At 34.9% G+C, this 23,148-nt stretch overlaps 1 protein-coding gene across 2 annotated transcripts; it reads left to right on the forward strand.

Annotated features, from left to right (window-relative positions):
* Window positions 1-1,628: 1,628 nt before the first annotated feature.
* Window positions 1,629-21,549, forward strand: LOC108398527 (sulfotransferase 1B1). 2 transcript variants are annotated; one of them, XM_073237505.1, is made up of 8 exons: window positions 1,629-1,923; window positions 8,517-8,715; window positions 9,008-9,136; window positions 12,394-12,491; window positions 14,214-14,340; window positions 14,970-15,064; window positions 18,449-18,629; window positions 21,322-21,549. In XM_073237505.1, the coding sequence occupies exons 2-8, from the start codon at window positions 8,568-8,570 to the stop codon at window positions 21,432-21,434; spliced, it is 891 nt and encodes a 296-aa protein (XP_073093606.1). In that variant the 5' UTR covers window positions 1,629-1,923; window positions 8,517-8,567; the 3' UTR covers window positions 21,435-21,549. The 2 variants fall into 2 exon arrangements, with proteins under 2 accessions (XP_073093606.1, XP_017518095.1); XM_017662606.3 differs by lacking the exon at window positions 1,629-1,923 and having other exon boundaries at window positions 8,422-8,715.
* Window positions 21,550-23,148: the final 1,599 nt, after the last annotated feature.

Consider the following 23,148-nt stretch of genomic DNA (forward strand, 5'->3'; position numbering starts at 1 on the left):
AGACACAAATATGTCTAAAGATTCCTTAAAGAGATTTAAGTAAAAGGGATGATCCAAGAGAATGGATAAGTTTTCTTCTGGGCTTTTTGACTTTCCCAGGCCTTGGCCATTGTAGCTGTACCTAAGTTTGAGACAGGTGTGCTTAAAAGGATTTGATTCAAGCAACTAGACCATAGGAGAATCTTATAGGTGGGTGAAGTACTGGGATGGAGCATATAGAATATTTTGGGGCCAAAATTTCTTCTCCTCCACACATAAGCTTCTTGCTTACTCCTTCTCTGTGTATATATGATTCAGCTCACAAAAAAAGAGAAGGAAGGAAAGGAAGGAAGGAAGGGAGGAAGGCAGGAAGGGAGGGAGGGAGGGAGGGAAGAAGGAAGGAGAAAAGAAGAAAGAAAGGAAGAGAGTGAGAGAGAGTGAGAGAGAGAGAAAAGAGAGAAAGAAAGAAAGAAAGAAAGAAAGAAGAAAGAAAGAAAGAAAGAAAGAAAGAAAGAAAGAAAGAAAGAAAGAAAGAAAAAAAGAAAGAAAGAAAGAAGGAAAGAAGGAAAGAAAGAAAGAAAGAAAGAAAAAGAAAGAAAGGAAGGAAGGAAGAAAGAAAGAAAGAAGGAAAGAAAGAAAGAAAAAGAAAGAAAGAAGGGAAGAAAGAAAGAAAGAAAGAAGAAAAGAAAAAAAGAAAAAGAGAAAGAAGGAAAGAAAAGGAAAGAAAGAAAAGAAAGAAAGAAAGAAAGAAAAAGAAAGAAAGAAGGAAAGAAAGAAAGAAAGAAAGAAAGAAAGAAAGAAAGAGAAAGAAAGGAAAAAAAGAAAGAAAAAAAGAAAGAAAGAAAGAAAGAAAAAAAGAAAGAAAGAAAGAAAGAAAAAGAAAGAAAGGAAAGAAGGAAGAAAGAAAGAAGGAAAGAAAGAAAGAAAAAGAGAAAGAAGGAAAGAAAAGGAAAGAAAGAAAGAAAGAAAAGAAAGAAAGAAAGAAAGAAAGAAAGAAAGAAAGAAAAAGAAAGAAAGGAAAGAAGGAAGAAAGAAAGAAGGAAAGAAAGAAAGAAAAAGAGAAAGAAGGAAAGAAAAGGAAAGAAAGAAAAGAAAGAAAGAAAGAAAGAAAGAAAGAAAGAAAGAAAGAAAGAAAGAAAGAAAGAAAGAAAGAAAGAAAGAAAGAAAGAAAGAAAGAAAGAAAGGAAGGAAGGAAGGAAGGAAGGAAGGAAGGAAGGAAGGAAGGAAGGAAGGAAGGAAGGAAGGAAGGAAGGAAGGAAGGAAGGAAGGAGGGAGGGAGGGAGGAGGGAGGAAGGAAGGAAGGAAAAGAAAGAAAGAAAAACTGCTGAGAGGTTGTAGAAATGATTAGAGTAACTGAAAGTAAGCAAATTCTAAAACCATCAGTTCTGTTTCTGCTGCCAAAATTATTTCGTGTTTAACATGTTTGTTTATGCTAGCTCTTTCCATGATACTGAAAACTCAAGTTTCTTCCAGATGAACACACACCCACACACACATGACTTTGAATCGTGACCAAAATTATTAAAAGACATTCTAGTAAATTGTTGAGAATAAACAGGCTCTCATCCAATGACCCTTCAGGTTCTTTCCCTATGCATTTCTCTCAGACCCTTCGAAGCCTTGTGAAAACCTTCAAATCTAGGCAAATTTGGCCATGCTTACTCTTGGCCACTGCCCTATTCACTTCCTTCTTGGTGCTTCCTGGCTCTGACAGCTGTTGAAACAGCAGTGCCTGCCTCTCTGTGTGCATAGTTCAAACCTTCTATATCTTAGTTGCCTGTGAAGTCACTGACTACCACATTCAGACAGTACTTGATCTTACTTTTTCCCCGGAGTGAGGGGTAAGCCTTGCCCTGCCCTTCTGGAACTACTGCCAATTTCCAGGGAGCCTTTCAGCAGCAGCACCATTGGCTGAAAACAAAAACTGAAAAAGGGGACTTAATGGTAAGTAAACTTGCTTTTTAAATCTCTTTCCCAACGTTTTTGTCTTTCATCCGCAGAGTATTATGCTCCTTAAATGATTTCCATTTTAAACACATGTTTGTAATTTGAATGTTTTTGTCTAATTCCAATTTTCCCACAGGCAACTCACTGTTCTCACTGTTTAGAACCTCTCAGGCTTTGAGAGATCACTTTAATTTTTCTTGGGTCGGTGGGGCTCATCTGAAGTGGACCAGCATTTGGGAGTCTTCTCATGAAATGATAATCTTCATAAAGAAAAAAGGAATCCACTTCCTTGTTCTCTGCTCCCATCTTTTCTCCACCCCATACAACACACACACACACACACAAGCACACACATGCATGCACACCACTTTAAGGCACTTTGAATGTAGTATATATTGTTTACTATATTCATTTCAGTAGCTGGGTTTTGCTGGACTTGTTAGGGTGAAACAGATAAAAGAAATACTTTTTTTTCATTAGAAGAACCAGTCAGCTTTTATATCAGATGACTCAATTTCTCCTAAGAAGGGCATTGTTTTCATGTTTTTCTTTTTTTACATTAATCTTTTTTGAAGCCAAGTTTAGACATTTGAATTTTCAACCTGTGATTCACCTTAATTAGGAAGACTTGCAGTGTAATGTAGATGAGAATATATCTTTGCATACAATTATTTATCACTTTCTGGTAGGACTTCAGTATTTTTATGAACTAATTTTTTATAGTTTTATAGTAAATATTATTCATAAACCATCTTTCAGGTCTGGCTCAATGACATTAATCATGTTATGTCTCCAGCTCTACCCCCTGCACCTATCTCCCATATGTATCAACCTCACACCATCCACTGGTCAGAACGAGGTAATGCTAAGTCAGGACTACTACTTCTAGTTTCCTGAACTGGTTAACACCTACTTTGCAGATGTGACTAGTATGTACTCAGAATCAGCTGCCTTGTTTTCATCTTGTTACTCACGTCCATGCTTCTCTGACAACACTTTTGCAGCATGAAGAGCGAGAGCTTTTTGTCAGAAGGAAGCTCACTTTGTCAAAGGAAAATTCCCTTACAAACCGTGAACACCCTTATTTGAATGAGATAAATCATGAACAGGTTTTTTACTCTGGGTCAGGCCCACTCACAGTAGATCTGCAGAATGATCAAGTGAGCAGAGCTAGGAAAACTGAAGTCTATTTCTGTTCTACTCACTTATTTTGTATCTTTGAACAGATTCTTTGAAGCTCTGTTTCCTAATCTTATCTATAAAATGAAAGGAAGGAGTCATCAGGATGCGTAATGACTAGGGATAATAGTGATGGTGGAGCATCTTTTCATGTGCCTTGGACATATGTATTCCTGCTTTAGAAAAATGTATTTTCAGATTCTTCCCCCATTTATTAATTGGGTTATTTGTTTTTTTGGTGTTAAGTCTCATGAGCTTTTTATATATTTTAGATATTAACTTCTTATTGGATAAATCATTATAAATACATTTTCCCATACTGTAGGTTGCCATTTTGTTTTGTTAAGGTATCCTTTTCCATGCAGATGTAGTCCCACTTGTTCATTTTGCTTTTGTTTCCTTGCCCTGGGAGTTATGTCCAGAAAAAAAAAAACTGCTCACATTCTCATTTTCAAGAGATTTTGCCTATGTTTTCTATTCTTCTAATAGTTTTATGGTTTTATGTCTTATATTTAGGTCTTTAATCCACTTTGAGTTTACTTTTGTGTATGGAATTTAACAGTAAGCCAGTTTCATTCTCTTATATGTCCACTTTTCACAAAACCAATGCACTGAAGAGACTATCTTTTCTCCATTGTATATTCATGCCTCTTTTGTCATGTGTTAACTGACTGTGTAAGTGTGGATTTATTTCTGGGCTCTCTGTTTTGTTGCTTTGATATATGGGTCTGGTCTTGTGTCAGTGAGATACTGTTTTGATTACCGTAGCTCCGTAGTATAGCTTGAAGTCATGAATTTTTTTTCTATTGTTTTATTTTTCTCTGTTTTCTATTATGTCCCTCCTACTTACTAACTTTGTGTTTCAATTGTTCTTCTTTTGCTAGTGAGTTTTGGATGTGTATTTAGGATTGTTCTTTTTTTTGAGGCAGGCTTTTATTGCTATGTACTTCCCTCTTAGAACTGCTTTTGTGGTATCCCCATATTTTGAACTCCTGTATTGTTGTTTTCATTTGTCTCCATGTATCACCTGATTTCCTTTCGATTTGTTCATTGATCCATTGATTATTTAGAAGCATGTTGTTTAGCCTCCCTGTGTATGTTGGGTTTTTCTGTTGTTTTCTTCATGTTATTGATTTCTAGTTTCACACCATTGTGATTTGAAAAGATTCCTGATACAGTTTCAATCTTTTTGAATTGATTGAGGCTCTCTTTGTATCTTAATATGTGATCTTTTCTGGAGAATGTTCTATGTGCACTTGAGAAAAATGTATCCTGCTGCTTTTGGGTGAACCATTCTGTATATATCTGTTAAGTCCATCTGTGTCATTCAACACTGCTATTTCCTTATTTATTTTCTGTCTGGATGATCTGTCCATTGATGTAAGTGGGGAATTAAAGTCTCTAATATGATTATATTGCAATTTCCCCCTTTACATATGTTAGTACTTGTTTTATATGTTTAGGTGCTCCTATGTTGGGTGTATAGAAATTTACAAATGTTATATACTCTTTCTGGACTCATCCCTTTATCATTCTCTAATGTCCTTCTTTGTCTCTTGTTACTTTTTTGTTCTGAAGTGTATTTTGCTTGATATAAGTACTGCTACTCCTGATTATTTCCCTTTTATTTGCATGAAATCTGTTTTCCATCCCTTCACTTTCAGTCTATGTATGTCTTTAGGTCTGAAGTGAGACTCTTGTAGGCAGCATATACACACATATTGTTTCTTTATCCATTCTGTCACCTTTGGTCTTTTGATTGGTGCATTCAGTCCATTTACATTAAGGTTATTGTTGATAGGTATGTACTTATTGTGATTTTATGAATTGTTTTCTGGTTGTTTTTGTAGTTCCTATCTGTTCCTTTCTTCCTCTCTCATACTCTTCTAGTAATTCGATGGTTTTCTTTAGTGTTATGCTTGGATTTCTTTTTTTTAAAATTTTTTGTGTATCTATTATAGGCTTTAGTTTTGTAGTCACCATAAGGTTCATAGATAGTTTCCTAAATATATAGCAATCTATAGTATGTTGATGGTCACTCTATTTTGAATGCAATCTAAAAGTAGTATCTTTTTATTCTTATTCTTACTGTACAATTTATGTATAAGATATCATAATCTACATCACTGTGTATCCTTTGATTGATTTTGTGTAGTTGATTTTACCACTTTTTTTTAAACTTCATACTTGATTAGTAATTAAATGGTCTACTACCTTTACTGTAGGTTTATTTTCACTGATGAAAAATATTTAAACTTAAGAACATTTCCATCCACAGAAATCCCTTTAATATATCCTGTAAGGCCTGTTTAGTGGTAGTAAATCTTTTAATTTTTGTTTATCTGGGAAAATTTTAATCTCTCCTTCAATTCTTGGTTATAAGTTCTTCTCTTTCAATACATTAACTATTTCATGCCACTCCTTTTGGACTGTAAAGTTTCTGCTGAGAAATCTGCTGATAGCTTTATAAAATTTCTCTTGTAAGTAACTGTCTGTCTCTCTTGCTGTTTTTAAGATTCTCTCTTTATCTTTAATCTTTGCCATTTAAATTAATATATATCTTTCTGTTGTCATCCTGGGATGACTTTTGTTAGGGGCTCTCTAAACTTCCAGGAGCTGGGTGTCTATTTCCTTCTGCACATTGGGGAAGTTTTCAGCTGTTATTTCTTCAAAGAGACTTTTCACTCCTTTTTCTCTCTATTCTCATTCTGGTGTCCCTATTATGCAAATATTGTTTCATTTGGAGTTGTCATACAGCTCTCTTAGCATCTTCTCATTTTTAGAAACTATATTTTCTCTCTGTTCCGCAGCTTCATTGTTTTCCTGTTCTCTGTTTTCCATTATGTTGATTATCTCCTCTACTTGCAGCAATCTATTATTCATTCCCTCTATTATAGTTTTCATTTCAGTTACTGTATTTCTCAGCTCTGAGTGACTCTTTTTCAAATTTTCTATCTCTTTGTTGAAGTTGTCACTGGGATAATCAATTCTTTTCCCCAGGTCAGTGAGCATCTTTATGACTGCTACTTTGAAATCTTTATTAAGAAGATTGCTAATCTCTGTTTCATTTAGCACTCTTTCTGGTGTCTTATCTTCTTTTGTTTATAACATATTCCTCTACTCCCTCATTTTGTCTGGGGAAGGCCAGGAAAGCTGGCAAAATCTCCTTCCACTTGCCAGGCAGCAAAATCTAACCACTGCTAGGCCGGGTGGGCCAAGTGGGGTGGGTGTGCAAAGAGGAACATGTTTGTCTACCTGCCCTTTCTCTTACAGAGAGAGTGCCCTTCAGCCCCCACCCCTCTAGCACACTTCCCACTCCTGGTAAGTCTTTCAAACTCTGTCTCTGTTTTGGGTGTCAGAGGGACCAAAGGAGCATGCCTGTCCTTCACAAGTGACAGAAGCCTCTGCCTCCCAGGTTGCTCCAACTCTTCCTGGTATCCAGCCTCATTAACCACCAAAGCCCAGCGCAATGTGGACTTGTGTTCCCAGAGCAGATCTCCAGGGCAGGTGTGAAGGACTTCTGAGAGCACATTGCTGCCACACTCCATTCCTCACCCTCCTACCTGTGGGCTGGGATGGGGGAAGGGCTAGGGTCCCAGTTGATCCCAGTTCTGCCACTTTAACTTCCTCAATGTGGCCTTTGTTTCTTGATCAGGTGTAGAAGGCCTGTTCTGCAGTCTTCAGGGTTAGTTGTGTTTGCTGCAGTTGCATCCTTGTGTACTGGTGAGGTTTCTGCCTTCCCTGTCTTCCCTCTCTGCCATCTTTTCCACCTGGAACCTGATTATCTTTTTTTAAATCTTTATTTTTATGCTCTTCTCCACTATCTTCCTCAGCACTTCTTTCCAGTAGATTTTTTTTTAATCCCAGAATACCTGATAATTTAATTCCGATCTGAGAATGAAGTCCCAAGAACCAAGACAACTAATGTTTTAGTTTCAGTTTAAAGACTGTCATGTGCCAGACCCAGGAAAAATTGATATTTTAATTCCTGTATGAAGATAGAAAAAAGCTGATATCATAATTTAAAGACTATCAGGGAGGAAGTATTCTCATTTATTTGGGGTAGGGTCAACCTTTTTGTTCTAATCAGGCCTTCACCTAATTGAATGAGGCCCAACATACCAGGGAGAGCAATTGCTTTACTCAATTTACAAATTTAAATGTTAATCTCATCCAAAAATACCTTCATAGAAATATCCAGAATGATGTTTGACCCCAAGTATCTGGGCACCTCATGGCCCAGTCAAGTTGGGCCATAAAATTAACCATCATAGTTTCTAAGCAAGATGGACTAACAAGAACTAGGTTTACACTCTTATGTGAAACAGCCAAAATGAAAGATAGTGGATAAGAAACAAACAAACCCTGAGCCCTAGGATTTCCCTAGCTTACTGCCTTGAGAGAATTCCCCTGTCACACTTCAGGAAGAAGAAACCCAAGCACAACAGCAGACATCCAATAAAAAAATATCAGGCATACAAGCAAGCAGAAGAAGGCAACCACAGTGTAAAGGAAAATAACTCAATTGAAAACTACGTAGAACTAACACAAATGTTAAAATTAGGGAATAAAGACATTAAGACAGTCATTGTATAACTATACTGTATATGTTCAAAAAGCTGCTACAGTAAAAAATATAATCATTCCCAAAATACTCTTCTAGAGATGACAGCTACAACGTCTGTGATATAAATGCATGGGATGGAATTAACATTAGGTTACACACTGCAGAAGAAAAGGTTAGTGAACATGAAGCATAGCAAGAGATTTTACTCAAAATGAAGCACAGAAAGCTTTTTAAAATGAGAAGAGCATCAATATGCTATGAACAATTGTATGTGACTTGGTGTCTCAGAAGAGACAGAAAAATTATTTGAGAAGTCATTGTTAATGCACAATTCCAAGAGGCTCCATAAACCTGAAGAAAATGCCCATGAAAATAACCACACCAAGATCATCATAATTCAATTTCTTAAAACCAGTGATATAGAAAAATATCTTAATAACAGACAAACAAAACCTATACAATATGTGCAAAGGTAAGATGAGCAGATTTCCTATAAGGAAAAAAAATGAAGTACAACTGAGGTGTAGTGAATGAGTGATAGGTTGATTTTGCCTTAAGTCCAGGTATTTTTAGTATATTTCTACAAAATGTGATTTTTAACTCAAAACAATTGCAGTTCATTTCTTCCCAAAGCTTCCACTAAAGACCTTTGCTCTGCTTGTCACTGAGCCAGTTGCTACTCTTGGAATTTACAGCTTGATATCTACAAAAAGTGCACTTTGTATTTAGATCTTTGCATGCTCAGTGTGTCAAAGGCCAATTTTACTTTGTGTTAAGCTGCAGTGTTATAAGAATAACATTAGTTATTCCACTTCTGATTTTCATCCTCTTTATTTCTCTACAGTTGGATTATCAGTAAATATTCTATCAAATATTTGTACAATCTGGCACAAAAATGATGTCCCCAAAAGATGTCCTGAGAAAAAACCTGAAGATGGTCCATGGCTATCCGATGATCCATGCTTTTGTAAACAACTGGGAAAGGATTGAACAATTCCATAGCAGGCCAGATGACATCGTGATAGTCACTTACCCCAAATCAGGTGAGTTTTGTGGCCTGAAAAATGCAGATCTGACTTCAAACTTTGTTTCCTGAAAATCAACTTCTCTGTAAAATCATTATCATCCTAAATAAAAGAAATATTATGATCAGTCTAGCCATCTACTTTGAGTACATAAAAATGGGCATTAAGTGCATAGAAAGAGAAATTCTGAAAATTAAGTTTCTCATATTCTTATATTCTTAAGAATGTATTGAGATGGCAGGACTCCCACAGGTACTTTTCTCCCCCAGACTGGGATGGTAATTATAAAAAATATTGTCTTTTGCCACAGGTACCACTTGGGTTAGTGAAATTGTGGATATGGTTATAAATGATGGAGATGTTGAAAAATGTAAGAGAGATTTTATAACTGCTAAAGTTCCAATGTTGGAAATGGCTGCTCCTGGACTAAGAACTTCAGGTAATTTTAAACCACCTGGCAATTATAATTTTGTAATATTTTTTGCACAGCATACTGATTATTATGATTATTGTGATTCCCATGCAAAGAAAATGGAGTCGATTTAGTAACAGAAAATGGAAGTTGACACACGGCATAACCAAGGCACATAGAAAACCTGCAGTAGTTCAGTCCATTGCATATGAGGTACAATAACAAAAGAGGAAAGAATTTTGTTGCAGAAAACAACTAAAAATTTGTTTGATGACATAAAAAATGTTCCTTAGCTTTTATTGGTGTTTGTTGTGTAGAATTTGACTGATTAGCACAATAAGTTCCCAGTTTAAGACTTTGCTATAGTTAAATAAGTAAAGAAGCATCAATTCCTCCCAAATGTAAAATTTATTATTAATGCAACTTATTTTTCATTCCACAAATAGTTGAGTGCTTCAAAGGAATTATTTTATGCACTGTGCTATGGGCTATATTTAAAATGTTTAGTAAATTAAATGCTCTTTCCTCAAGGAACCTATAGTAATGGTGTGACATTAAATAAGTAAATACATTAACAATATGTGAATATTTTTAGTCTTTTGTATCCAAAGAATAGGGTTCTATGAAAGAGAACAATAGAGGAGTTTACTTTAGGATGGGTATTTAGAGATTTCTACCCTGAATTGAGACCTAATATCATGTACATAGTTGGAGAAAGTGTATTTCAGAAAAGTGAAATATTAGGTACAGAGGCCTAGATGCAGAAAAGTCCCTGGTATAGTCCAGGGACTGAAAGAAAAACAACAGACAATGACAACAACAATGAAAGAAAGGAAAAGTGAGATGCAGAACAATTGGAGACTTTTATGTAAGATCCTGTAAGGCTTCTACAATTCTTAAGAAACACTCAGTGAGCTAGGAGGAAATGAGAAGAGTAGACAACTGAGAAGGGCCCAAGAAGCGGGGCCTGGCTCTCAATGCTGCTGGAGATCTGAGATAAGAAAACAGAAATGTGGGCATGAATGTGCACATTAAAAAGAGTGGAATTCAAATTTTCTCCCCTACTGGAGCTGGTTACTTCCACAGACAGAAAAGGACCGGCTGGAAGGGTATCATCCTTCTGCATGACTGCCTAAAGTCAGAAAGCAAATGCTAAAGCTTGGAACTAAAGGATTATTCTGGAACAAGCAACCAAAACTAGTACAAGAAGAAATTAAGGCTCCAGAGCCATAGAAAAGTATGAAATGAAAAAGTGACAGAATCAAAGTAATCAGGGACAGGGGAATCAGGATTACATGGGAGATGGGGCTGGGTTTGGGGAGTGAGACTGTGTATCACTGCCAGAGAGTAAGTAGGTGAGGTGGCAGGTAAAGGGGGGTAAACTAAGCTGGCACTTAGGCTTACTCTGAAGTCTGAATGTGAATACTTGTGAAGTCATTTTCTATTCCCAACATTTGTATGCAAATGTACACCCTGTAAATATAAAGGCCCTTACATGGTAATAATTACAAGAAAGAAGGGGTTGAGAAATTTTTTAGTTAAGTTGAGGGAGGTAAGAGGATCAACAAATATAGGAAACACTTCATAAAAGAAACAGACATAAAATTTCATATTGTAGGCATTGAGGAATAGTGGTTGTGGAAGATCATGATTTCTCATTTAATTAGCTATGGTGGCTGAAGCTTCCAGATCAGTAGAAGCATAATAAAATACCTGGTAGAATTATAATTAAGGTTTCCAGATAAAATTCAAGATACCCAACTAAATTTGAAATTCAGATAAATAGCTATTTTATTTGCTATAAGGATATTCCAAATATTATTTGGGAAATTCTTATACTGAATGATAGCTATTATTTATTTGAAATTCAAATTTAACTGGAATTCTTGCATCTTCATTTCCTAAATCTGCCAACTCAAACTTCATTATATTAAGGGGTTCTTCTTAATACAATCACCTGCTATACACTGATCTCTGTAGAATGTTCACTAGTGAACAAAACAAGCTACATTCTGCACTCATGAAATCTCCATTCTAGTGTGTGTGAGAACAGGGTGGGGAAAAGGCGTGAAAACTGACAATAAATACGTATGTAAATGATTATGAAAAAGCTATATAGAACACTTAAAGATTATGTTTATATAGAGAGACTGAGTGGCTTTTTAAACGTATGCAAACAACTGAAGCATGAGATTGCTTTCAATGAGTGACTCATACAAATTTGGGTGGTGTGCTTTTGCATGCAAAGGTGAGAAGATAATGTAGGATTAAAAGGTAATATAGAGGTTAGACTGGATGTAAATAATATTATTTTAAAAATGCACAGGACTTTAAGATGCATTCGATGTGAAGGGTGAAAGAGGACACAACGGTAACTGAAATTTTATGGGTTGTTAACTTTCAAGGAGAGGGTGGCATTAACAGGTATATCTGAGATGTGATAAAGGCCTCTGAGCTTATTAAAAGAATCGTAAGTCAAAAGGGTTAGTCCAACTCTTCCTTGTCTATGTCAGAAATTCTCTGAGTATGCCCTTACTCCAAAAATGTTTCAGACTGGCCAAGTCATTCATGTAGTGAGATCTAGGACCGCTGTATCTTCCTCGCTCTGAAGGTAGAAAAATGGATACTTTTGTAGGGAAGTTCATATGTCCCTCATCCAAAGACTTAATTTGAAACCAACTTCTACCACCTAGAAGTTGTTTACTTTGGAGAGTTCAGATAATACCTAAAAATTACTCAGCATTTTCATTTTACATATATATATTGCATATATATGACACATAAAGGAAATAATGAAAATGCAGCTACAATAGCTGATATTATACAAAAGTTACATCATTTATACCACAATAACTGATGCAAAACAATAGCTGATGTGAGAATTACTAGTTACCAATAACTTTTGACATACAGAAAACATTTTTGTAATTATTTATAATAATTGTCAGGTATAATAAAACTCCAAGTTGCTAAGGTTGGATTATTACTCCTCATTTTGGAGATGGAGAAAGTGAAGTATGGGGATTGGAATGTGCTCAAACGTCTTAGGATAAGTAAATGATAGAGTTTGGACTCAAACTCAAGGACGCTAACCTCAGAACTTTGCCTTTAACCATTACACAATATTCCTTTTGGAATCCTGATAAATAATGCCTGCAGTTGGTTCAAAATTTATCAGCCTTATACACTGCTCAGAACTGTTTTGAAAGGTTGGTTGAGAAATCCAGAAAATAGAGGCTCATTGAAAACTCTAGTATTTCTACATACCGAACTAATTTTCCCAGGCATAGACCAATTAGAGAAGAATCCATCACCTCGGATTGTGAAGACGCATCTACCAATTGATCTCCTTCCTAAGTCTTTCTGGGACAACAACTGCAAGGTATGCTCTGGACTGCAAGCCAGATTTAAATAGTTTCCACCCCTGTATTCACTCATTTAATAATTGCCTAAATGTTTCATTTACTCGTTACTGTGAGAACTGTGCTGCAAAAACATACAAAATGTGCTTCAATTAAAAGCATGTATTTTAATTTAAACCAATATACTCAAGCTTTCTAAAATTATATAGCAACATAATCCTCATTTCATTACAACATTGTTACTATTATTCCCTAGGTGTCCCTAGATGTTCTGGCCTTCTCTGAAAACTCAATGTAAGGGTGTCAGTTATTTGACTGGTAGAATTCTCCAGTGAAACATTTGTGCCTGCATATTTGCCTTGGGGGAACTCTTACATTTTAAATTCAGTTTCTTCAGTGACTGTGGAGCTATTCAAACTATCTAGTTCATCTTAGCTGACTTTTGCTACTTTGTGCTGAGTGGAGAATTCTAATTTCTTGAATTTTGTAATGAAAAGTTGTTCATAATTCTTTCTTATTATTTCTTTTGAAAGACTATTTTTACAGCAATTTTGTTTGTTTTTAAAGAAACTTTAGGTTCACCACAAAATTGAGAGGAAGGTAAAGAGAGTTTCCATATACTCCTTGCCTCCACAGATGCATAGCCTCCCCATTATCAACATCTTCCACTAGAGAGGTATATTTGTTACAACTGATGAACCTGCATTGACCAACCATTGCCACTATTTGGACTGTACAGTCCATAGTTTACATTAGCATTCACTCTTGGTGTTGTCTATCTAATGAATTTGGACAAATGTGTAATGACATATATATACCATTATAGTATTAAATAGTGTTGTTTCACTGCCCTAAAAACCCTCTGCTCCCCCTATTCATTCCTCCCACTCTCCAGCCTGAAAACCACTTATCTTTTTGTTGCTTCCATAATTTTGCCTTTTCTAAAATGCCATTCAGTTAGAATTGTACTCTTTCACTTAGTAACATGCATTTAAGGTTCTTCTATGTCTTTTCATGCCTTGATAGCTCATTTCTTTTTAGAGTGGAATAATATTCAACTGTCAGAATTTACCCCAGTTTATTTATCTATTCACCCCCTGAAGGACATCTTGGTTGCTTTCAAGTTCCAGCAATTATGAATAAAGCTACTATAAATATCCATTTTTGTGTGGACCTAATTTTTCAACTCCTTTGGATAAATACCAAGTAGAATCTTTGCTGGATTGTATGGTAAGAGTATGTATAATTTTGCAAAACACTGCCAAAGTATCTTTCAAAGTAGCAGTATCATTTTGCCTTCCTGAGCAATGAATGAGAGTTACCGCTACTCTACATCTTTACCAGGATTTAGTATTGTTGGTGTTCTGGATTTTGGTCACTTTAATAAGTATGGAATAATGTCTCGTTTTAATTTGCATTTCCTTGATGACATATAATGTAAAGAATTATTTCATATTGCTTTGATTCTTTTTATACCTGCAAGATTTATTGTGACACCCATTTTTTTCCTTGATCTTAGTTATTTGTGTCTTCTCTCTTTTATTTTGTCAGACTTGCTAGGTGTTTATCAATTTTATTATTTTTTTTAAAAAAGAGTCTGCTTTATGTTTCATTAATTTTCTCTATTTTTTTCCTATTTTTACTTTCATGGATTTTAAATCTGTTGTTTTACTTGTCTGTACTTTAATTTTTTTCTTAAATAAAAGATCATCCATTTGATTTTCTTCCTCCTCCCTCTGCAGATGATTTATCTGGCTCGAAATGCCAAGGATGTTGCAGTCTCATATTACCATTTTGACTTAATGAATAATTTGGAACCTCTTCCTGGCACCTGGGAAGAATATCTGGAGAGATTTATGACTGGAAATGGTATGTTGACCTTGGCTTAAAATTAATAAGCAATTAAAAAATTTTTAATAATATCATTAACTATCACTGGTATGATTTTTTCCCTTCAAAACATTTATTTTTACAAGTCAGTAACAAGTACATACCATTTTAAAAAGTCATACCAAATATGAAATATTTTACTATGACATTCTATGTATATAAACCTGATATTAAATATTGGTTTAATGAAAATATTCTCAAATCCCTTTTCAGTTACTAGAAATCCATTGTTCATTCCTGCTCACAACAGAAATTGCTTAACTTGACCAAATCATTAGTTAGATCTGTTATACATATATTTATAAAACTTAAGTAAATAGTTGATATGAGTGCTTAGTAGAAGCAAGTTCCCTTCCATGTGTGAGGCTAGCAGTGACTTGTTGAAGCTCAATGTATTTTCACTTGAAATGCTTCCTTTGTACCTTATATTTTTTAATCCAATTGTACATCCATTAGTGGCTGATTATATATGTTTTTAATTGGCCTTATATTCTCAGTTCCTTTAATCACTAAATTTCTTTAAATGTTGGTACAATTTGACTTGTTCTTGAGAAACAATCTTTAATTTGATGCATGTTTATGGAAATAGACTATTTCTCTGGTTTCAGTGGCCTATGGTTCCTGGTTTAATCATGTAAAAAGCTGGTGGAAGAAAAAGGAAAACCACCCAGTACTTTTCCTGTACTATGAAGATATGAAAGAGGTAAAATGGTAGAAATTCATTCTGGATAATTTTCCCACTACATCCTGGGATAAAAGGATTAAATATATTTTCAACTTTATGGAGTCCAAAATGATATGACTGCTTTGACGATTCTCCATGCTTACTCACCCAAATCTTGCTAAGATCATTAGTGACCTTCTAGTCATGAATTCAATGACATTTTTATTCCTCTTATGCTTTTAACCATTGTGTTTAATTTGAGCACCTTTTCATTTTGCAATTCTCTCTTATATTTAACAAGCTATCACACTCTCATGGTTTTCCTGGGGATCTCTATCTATCACTTAGTCATTTTTCTTTTAAAGTTATTTGCTGTATTTTGGTGATCATGGCCTTGGCCACTACTGCCAAAACTGTTTATGTGCTACTGAACACCCAAAATCTCCATTTTGTCTTCTATCCTTATTCACATGCAAGCTTACGTTAAAACAACCCTCAAATTTTACATGTTCAAACTTATCTTACTTCTGTCTCTCCAACATGTAATCTTTTTCTTTTGTTTTCTTGTGGTTAATGATGTTATTTGTCTGTTCAGTTTTCAAAGCTTGAAAGTAAATTGTCCTCACTAGCTTCTATATGTAGATTCCATTTCACTATATCCTGAACACCTGCTGGTTCACATACCTTACCTATTATTTATTCAACTGTGACCCTCCTTCACTTTCTTACTACCTCCCTCTTATTTCAGGTACCCAGAAGCATTCATTTGGTCTTCTGTATGAATTAGTATTAGTTCAAATACTACTGCAAAGTTCCAAAACTATTCTGGACCTGTTTTATTTAAATTAACCAAATACACATACACACACACACACACACACACACACACACACACACACACACACATCATAACCCTTCACATACACATACACAGCCCTGGGAAATATATGGACACCAAGTTCCTGTAGTTATAAAGGCTGGGCATACAAATGAGGATATTTTTCATATGTTCAGGTGCATGATAGAAGTCACAATATTTATCGTTCTTATAACTGTATCCACAGTACCTACAATAGAGCACCTACAATAAATAGGGGTTGAATGGTCAACCTGTTGGATGAATAATTGCTTGAATGAATGAGTGAGCAGTAATAACAAACATTTTAGTGACATCAGTCCTAACTTTGCCTAACAGAAATCATGCTCTATATGAAATCTCCCTTTCTCTAATATTTTTAAGAAACCTCCAGGGTATTTTTCCCATTTTATCAAGGAGTCCTTTGAAGTTTTCTGCTATGCTTGGGCTCCCCCTTTCCATTACACTTGTTTGCAGCCCATAGAGAATCTGTGGTCTTAGCCTTATCATTGTCCCTTTATGCAGGGTTTGAGGTACTTAATGTCAATTTTGTGCAAAACTAAAGTGGTTTATGAAATCACTAAAAAGTGGCAATTTACCTTGAGTGTTGAATTAGCCAGAGTTAAGTTATGAATTTTTCACAAGAGAAAAATTGTCCTTCCACACCAAGTATCTCTTGACTTCCCAGACACCAGAATAGTGCACTTCCTAGCTATATGAGAAGAGCAATTTTTTGAAAAGAGCTTCTGAATATAGTCCTTTTCTCCATAAGATGGAAAAATACATTTCCTGGGCTGGACTGGTATCTAAATTCTGAATCAGATATCATGCTGTTCCCCACATGATACTCTCATGTCTACCATTTCTCTCCTTATTTAGCTAAAATACCTTATTCAAATCAACTCATTCATATTGATTTGCAGTCTTGCTTACTCAGCTTTTAAGCAAATGCAGATATTTTGAACCCTGCTCAAACCTGCTACGTACATCTTACTTAATAGACAATGTTTTTCTTCCATCATAGTTATTTTAGACAGAATTATAAAGTTTTAATATAACAACAATGGAACCAAATTACAATTATATATCAAGAATAAAATTCAGAGACAAGTCTAATAACTTACATCAGGTTTACAAGTGTCTGCCTAAATTCTCAAAGAGGTGAAAGAGAAATACAGTAGAGGAAGATTCAAAAAGAGACTGCACTCTCTACTTCTACTGGCCTGTAAACTAACATCACTAATACTGTGGCAGTGACCAGATTATCTTCCAACCTACCATACTATTTGCCTGTCCATTTATGTTTTTCTGGTACCACTACTAACTTTTCTTTTGGCTTTTTCTCCAATATCATCATTTCTGACCTTTTACTCACTTTTACTCACTGACACCCCTTAACAAGTCATCTCATTCTTGTCTTAACAAGGTCTGATACATAAAAGCATTGCCAGAACTTCCTTTGTACGAGATTCTTTGTCAAAGCATACACATGCCTGCACAGACAGACACAAACACACTCACACACAATAAATAAGACACTATTAAATGCTGTTGCTTCCCTACCACTGAACAGATACAGTCCAAAACCTTCAGCAGGACACACAAGGATGCTCTCAAATTTATCCCAACTTCTCTCTCCAGTTTTATAGCTGCTGTCACTCCCTCAAAAAACTCAAACCTAACTCTAAGCACTTTGTTTTTTCCTCCCTTACACATATGATGAGACTCTGTACTTGCAAAAGTTTTAACTGTTTTTCTCTACTGGAAATCCAGTGTCCAGTGCCTCAGCAGACAGTGATTCTTGGTGACTTCTGACGAATCTTTTTGAACTCAACTTAGACATCACCTTCTTAAAACTGCTCTAAACATATCCTTATAGATTTTGGTTTAGATTCCTAAAAAGTTACAAATAGTTTATGTCATTAAAATCTGAAAAGAAAATCCATTTCTCAGATTTTGTTCCTTTTGTCCTCAATGGTTAAAAAATAATTTAGGTCTTGATACCTTTGCACCTTTTTGTTAAAAAAAATTAATTTTTAACAGCATATGTTGAAGGAAGGTATAATCAGTATTTATACTTTTAGGCAAATATGCTTAATGTCCATGAATTTATTATTTTTATTTTTAAATATTTTTATTAAAAAACAAGAAAGAAATTTGGTTAAGAACAGAAAAACAAAGGTGGAAAGAATAAAAAGATACTGGGTCCCTAGAACATTCAACATTCAGATTGACTATCGATTGTTTAAAATAGTTGTTAGGCTTTTTTTCTCCAACAATTGTTGATATTTAGCCCAAGCTTTGTTCTTGTTGTACTTTCAATGTGAACTAAAAATATAAGATTTAGAATAAACAAAATATTTTCACTCTATTTTTACTAAACAATTTACTGATTTTTTTCATTTTTATGCTGAATTTTAAAAAATTATTATTAGATCCAACCAAATAAGGATTCAATATTTAGAATCAACATTTAAGAAAACGTTATAAATACTATAGTTCTTCACATTATGTTAATGATTTACTGTTTATCATTTACTTGGGTATGTCTCTTTACCTACTGATAGAATCCAAAGCAGGAAATCAAGAAGATTGCTAAATTTCTAGAGAAGAATCTGAATGATGAGATCTTGGATAAGATCAACCATCACACCTCATTTGAAATGATGAAAGACAACCCTTTGGTGAATTATACGCATTTGCCAAATATAGTGATGGATCAAAGCAAATCTCCTTTTATGCGCAAAGGTGAATATTTTGCTGAGTTTATTTTACTTTTTTACTTTCCTATGAATTACTCTGAAATGAAGATTAGGTTTTGTGATCTCTACCAAGTTACTCAGACAGTTTGGGCACCAATTTCTTCCTCTGTCAAAATACATACCACAAATAGTTGCTGAATTACATTAGAAAGTATTAAAGGAAATAATGCATGTAAACCTGTTACCAGAATACTTTGAGTACTTGATACATATTTCTGCTTCTATTTATTACTTTGTTAAATGGAATTGGCTTTATCAGTTTTTATGTGAGTTATTCCAAATTTGTGATTCCTAAGTCTTAAATCTTTGTCCAAATCACCATAGGCCTCCTTCTTTTTGGTAGTGATAAACCGATGTCACTCAATACAATACTATCTTCTTTATAAAGATCCTAGATCATTTAGAAAACAGTAGTCACTTTGTTAAAAAGGATTCAGCAAGAGAAAGGACCTTTTTTTTACCCTCTGGGGAGTTTCTGTTTCTTAAGAATACTGTTTAAATTATAGGAGACACAAAATCTAAGGTTAACTTAAAAAAATGACAGTAGAAGAATATGGCTTCCACTGAAGCAAATCCTGTATGTTGGAGCTTATTATATATGATTTGTGTCAAAAATGTTTTATTAATGGTAAAAATAATACTTTAAAAAATTACTAACAAATAAATTTGAGAAGTTATCCACCTAATCATTCCACCTTCTGTTTTCAATATTCCTTGTTGAATTGGAGAGAAAAGGAATAGAATTTCAGTTGGTGCACTGGGAAGTAAATATAACCTTAGAAATGTACCAGGCATATAAACATATGAATGAAAATCTGCAATTTTGAAAAAGTTATATAGTTAAACTTTGTCTGAAACATTTTTCTCCATAATTTTTTCAATTAACAAATAGTCCTAGTGTTTTCAAATTACATATTTTTTAATTTTCAAAAACATTACATTCAACTTTTCAAAATAACCTCTAGTGTAAGAGTCAGAGTAAATTTTTCCTTTTAAATGGTGCATTATAAGTTTGAACAAAGAGGATTGATACACACACACACACACACACACACACACACACACACACACACACACACACACACACAATTTTCCTGATGGAAGAATCAGGGAGAATAATCTCTTGTATTAAACAAGGCAAATTCCCATTATGCCAGATCATTGAATGTAACCTCAAGAAGATTCTTATCCCCACTCATATGAAAATTGATACTACCCCATGCTCTCATTAGGGTATAGAAATAGAGGAGATAAGCTCAGTAGTTGGAGTCTATGGTTCCACCCACTTCAACAGAAAATGTGAATGTTGGTCTAATAAGAAACAGTCTACATGCTCCCTGAAAGTGGTAAAGAACATGTCATATCCTTTGTGGTCAGATTGACCTGGGGTTTATGCAGGCTACGCCACTCCCTGAATCTATGACTTTGAATACCTTAATAAACCCCAAAGCTCTGGTCACATCACTGACAACATGGAGAAAACAATAACATCTATGGAGGAGGTTTTGGAGAAGGATTTTTTTAAATTATATGTAAGCATTTGAAATATTTTTCTGACCATAATGTTGTATACAAAAGTAGCATGTCTTATTTTAGTCTAAATAGTTCAAGATTGATTTATGCATTCATTCATTTTCTTATTCAATAAGCAAGTATGTTTGTGTGTATTATATAATTTATATTAAAAATAGATCACTGGGATACTTTATATATGACTTATTTAAATCTTTGTTTTTTGTTTTTAATAACAATTTTACAGCTATACTATCCCAAATATACATTCCCTAAATATACAATCCCCTCACATACATTCCAAAGAGCTCTTGCCATCTGGTGAACATAGAGCAAAGTATATGCAGGTAAAAAAAACTTGTCTATGAGGATATATTTCATTGAAAGCATTTGTAATCTTCATTAAGCCATCATGGGTTAATGTAGCTTGTAATTTAGTAGGATATACTTAATATTTAATTAAATAACAAAAGTATATGTTTTCCTCTAAGCACATTGACATTATATTAAAAATTTATTCATTTTTTAAATAAACATTTATAAGCACCCAAATATAAGAGATTAAATGTAAATTTATACCCCCAAAGTTTTACCATTTTAAAGATGGTTCAGGAATGTTATATGTTTGATTTTAATGCTCTTCTCATCTAAAATACAAATATGGTCTAAGTCTAGTGAACTCAGGGAAAACAAGGATCCTCCAAGCATCATTCTCTCCTCATTAAAATTTCTGGGAAATGATTGTTAATCAGCTTTCTATTTCATGGTTTGGTTATGCTGATAACAAGTCCTTTATAGTTTCTGAAAGTTACTCATAACATAAAGTATGTTCTGATCACTTATCCTGCACTCACTGGTAACCCCCCAGGACAATAGGAAACACTAAAAGAATCTCTTCCAGAAAACTGTTGTATAGCCCAGAAATTTAGATAAGAAAATTAACCCTTCTCAGAATGTATCTTTAAAAGTTAGACTCTGTTTAGTTATCAGCCACCTTTTAAGATGGGAGGAATTACCAAGAAAAGACAAATGACAATTTGTAAAGCATTCAAATACAAATACAGTGTGCTTTTATTTTTCTTATGTTTTCTTTTGGAAGGTATCAACTTTTCCTTTGTAAGGGGAATATTTATTCCTTCATATGTTTTCTTATTTATTATTTTTAGGGATTGCAGGTGACTGGAAGAATCACTTCACGGTGGCCCAAAATGAAAAATTTGATGCCATTTATGAGAAAGAAATGTCTGGAACTACACTTCAGTTCCGCACAGAGATTTAAAGAGCTGAAACTGCAAATCTGAAGAAAGACCCGACTTTTAATATGTTGAAATGGGCACTTATGACTTGACTTGGGGAATCCAATGGATTTATAAAGGAGAAAATGTGCTTTAAAACTATGATTGTTCAGTGTCATTTATCAGGTTCGAGTTGAGTTTTGTTCCTGACTCTTAGCTTCCAAATACCCTAAAGTTAGGGCCACTTGTTACCTTTTTGTAGGCTTAATCCTGTCTTTTCCTGGACTAGTAATGACAAAAGAGAAAGTATTTATCCTACTTAATCTCCACCTATTATGACTTAGAATTAAGTTTCCCTTCTCAATAACATGGCCTAGGAAGTACTGTTTGCACACTGACACTATACTTTCTAGCTCTACCCCAATTTCCCTTTGCTGAAAACTTGACCCAGGACACTGTATTCCACTGCTGGCTCTCGGGTGTCAGGTAATGTTCCCTGAATCACAGCTCTTCTTGCAGTTCCTCTATTTGGGTAATATAGTTCATGCCCTATATCATATGGTTCAGATTTTGGAAATGTTGTTTCTATACCTAATCTCTAAGTATCCAAATTTCTAATTGCTGAGTAGCTAATTTCTGAGTACCCAAAGGTGAAAGATCAACACTAGTCTCCCTAGGGCTCTTCCCTAGGAGTTGGAGGGCTGCTCTGAGAGCCGGGAAAGCAGTCTGGGACGGGTTTCCTGCGGAGAGTCCTCCCACCTCCCAAAGCTCTTCTGCATTTCTGAGAACAGCCCATTGCTATGTTCTGGTCACCATTTGAAACTTAAGTTACTTCATGTGTCTGATGTGTCAGATTTGGATCCTTTAGTAGCATCTTCAGCATCCCAGATAAGATCATAGCTCTGAATCTCCACATTCCCTCCAGACTCTCCAGTGACCCCCAACATCCCTTTTGTGTGCTGCCCACATGCCTATCAGCTTGGGCTCTTTGATAAATGTTTCCTTGGATCTTTTGTTGCTTAACTCCAGCTTTACCTCAGATGTAGTCATTTGTATCTACATGTGCACCAAGATCTTTGGCCTGTGGACCATATCAGCATGTGCCAGATTTCACGCAGAGCCCAAGTTCCCAAATTCAATCTTCATTAGAATGCCCTAGGCCCTTCCTTGTTCTGGAGAGGAATTCTGATGCATCACAGACCCCCTGAAACACAACTGAGGTAGCTACCATAATTTGGGCCGCGATATTTGGCTTTCACAGGTGAGTCTCTGCTGTCTGCTTCTGCGACTAGCTCCTCAACCCCGTGACTTTTCTTGAAACCTGCCCCAGCAGGGGATTGATCTAATACCAACTGCAAACCTCTTAAGAGTGATATATCCATGATCTGGAGACAGTTGTTTTTGAAAGATTTATTATAATATATACTACTAATTATTGCAGAGTATGAAACTTGTATGTTCCTTAGAAACATGTTTAGTAGTAGTTAATCTTGAATACCTAGGGGTACTGTGGAGTGGTTCCAGCTTTCTAGAATACTCTAACCAATAAGGAAGTAAAGTCAATTGTATCTGTTCACTTTATTACCTTCATTAAGTTAATGTGTCATAAACTTCTGATATTATAGTCCATTATTGGAAAAATAAAAAGAGGAATCTCTGAACTAGTCTTTAACCTGTGTAATAGATTGGTTTCACTAACTATGTTCACTAACAGGAGAAAATGATTCTCACTTCCCTTAGTTTTCCTTTGTGGAAATA

This window comes from Manis javanica, chromosome 5 (assembly GCF_040802235.1).
Source record: "Manis javanica isolate MJ-LG chromosome 5, MJ_LKY, whole genome shotgun sequence".
Classification (NCBI taxonomy): Eukaryota; Metazoa; Chordata; class Mammalia; order Pholidota; family Manidae; genus Manis; species Manis javanica.

Coding starts and splice junctions, on each gene's coding strand:
- LOC108398527 (XM_073237505.1), top strand. CDS start 8,568: ATGATGTCCCCAAAAGATGTCCTGAGAAAAAACCTGAAGATGGTCCAT. Junction 12,492..14,213: donor TCTGGGACAACAACTGCAAG/GTATGCTCTGGA, acceptor CTCCCTCTGCAG/ATGATTTATCTGGCTCGAAA. Junction 18,630..21,321: donor ATCTCCTTTTATGCGCAAAG/GTGAATATTTTG, acceptor TATTATTTTTAG/GGATTGCAGGTGACTGGAAG.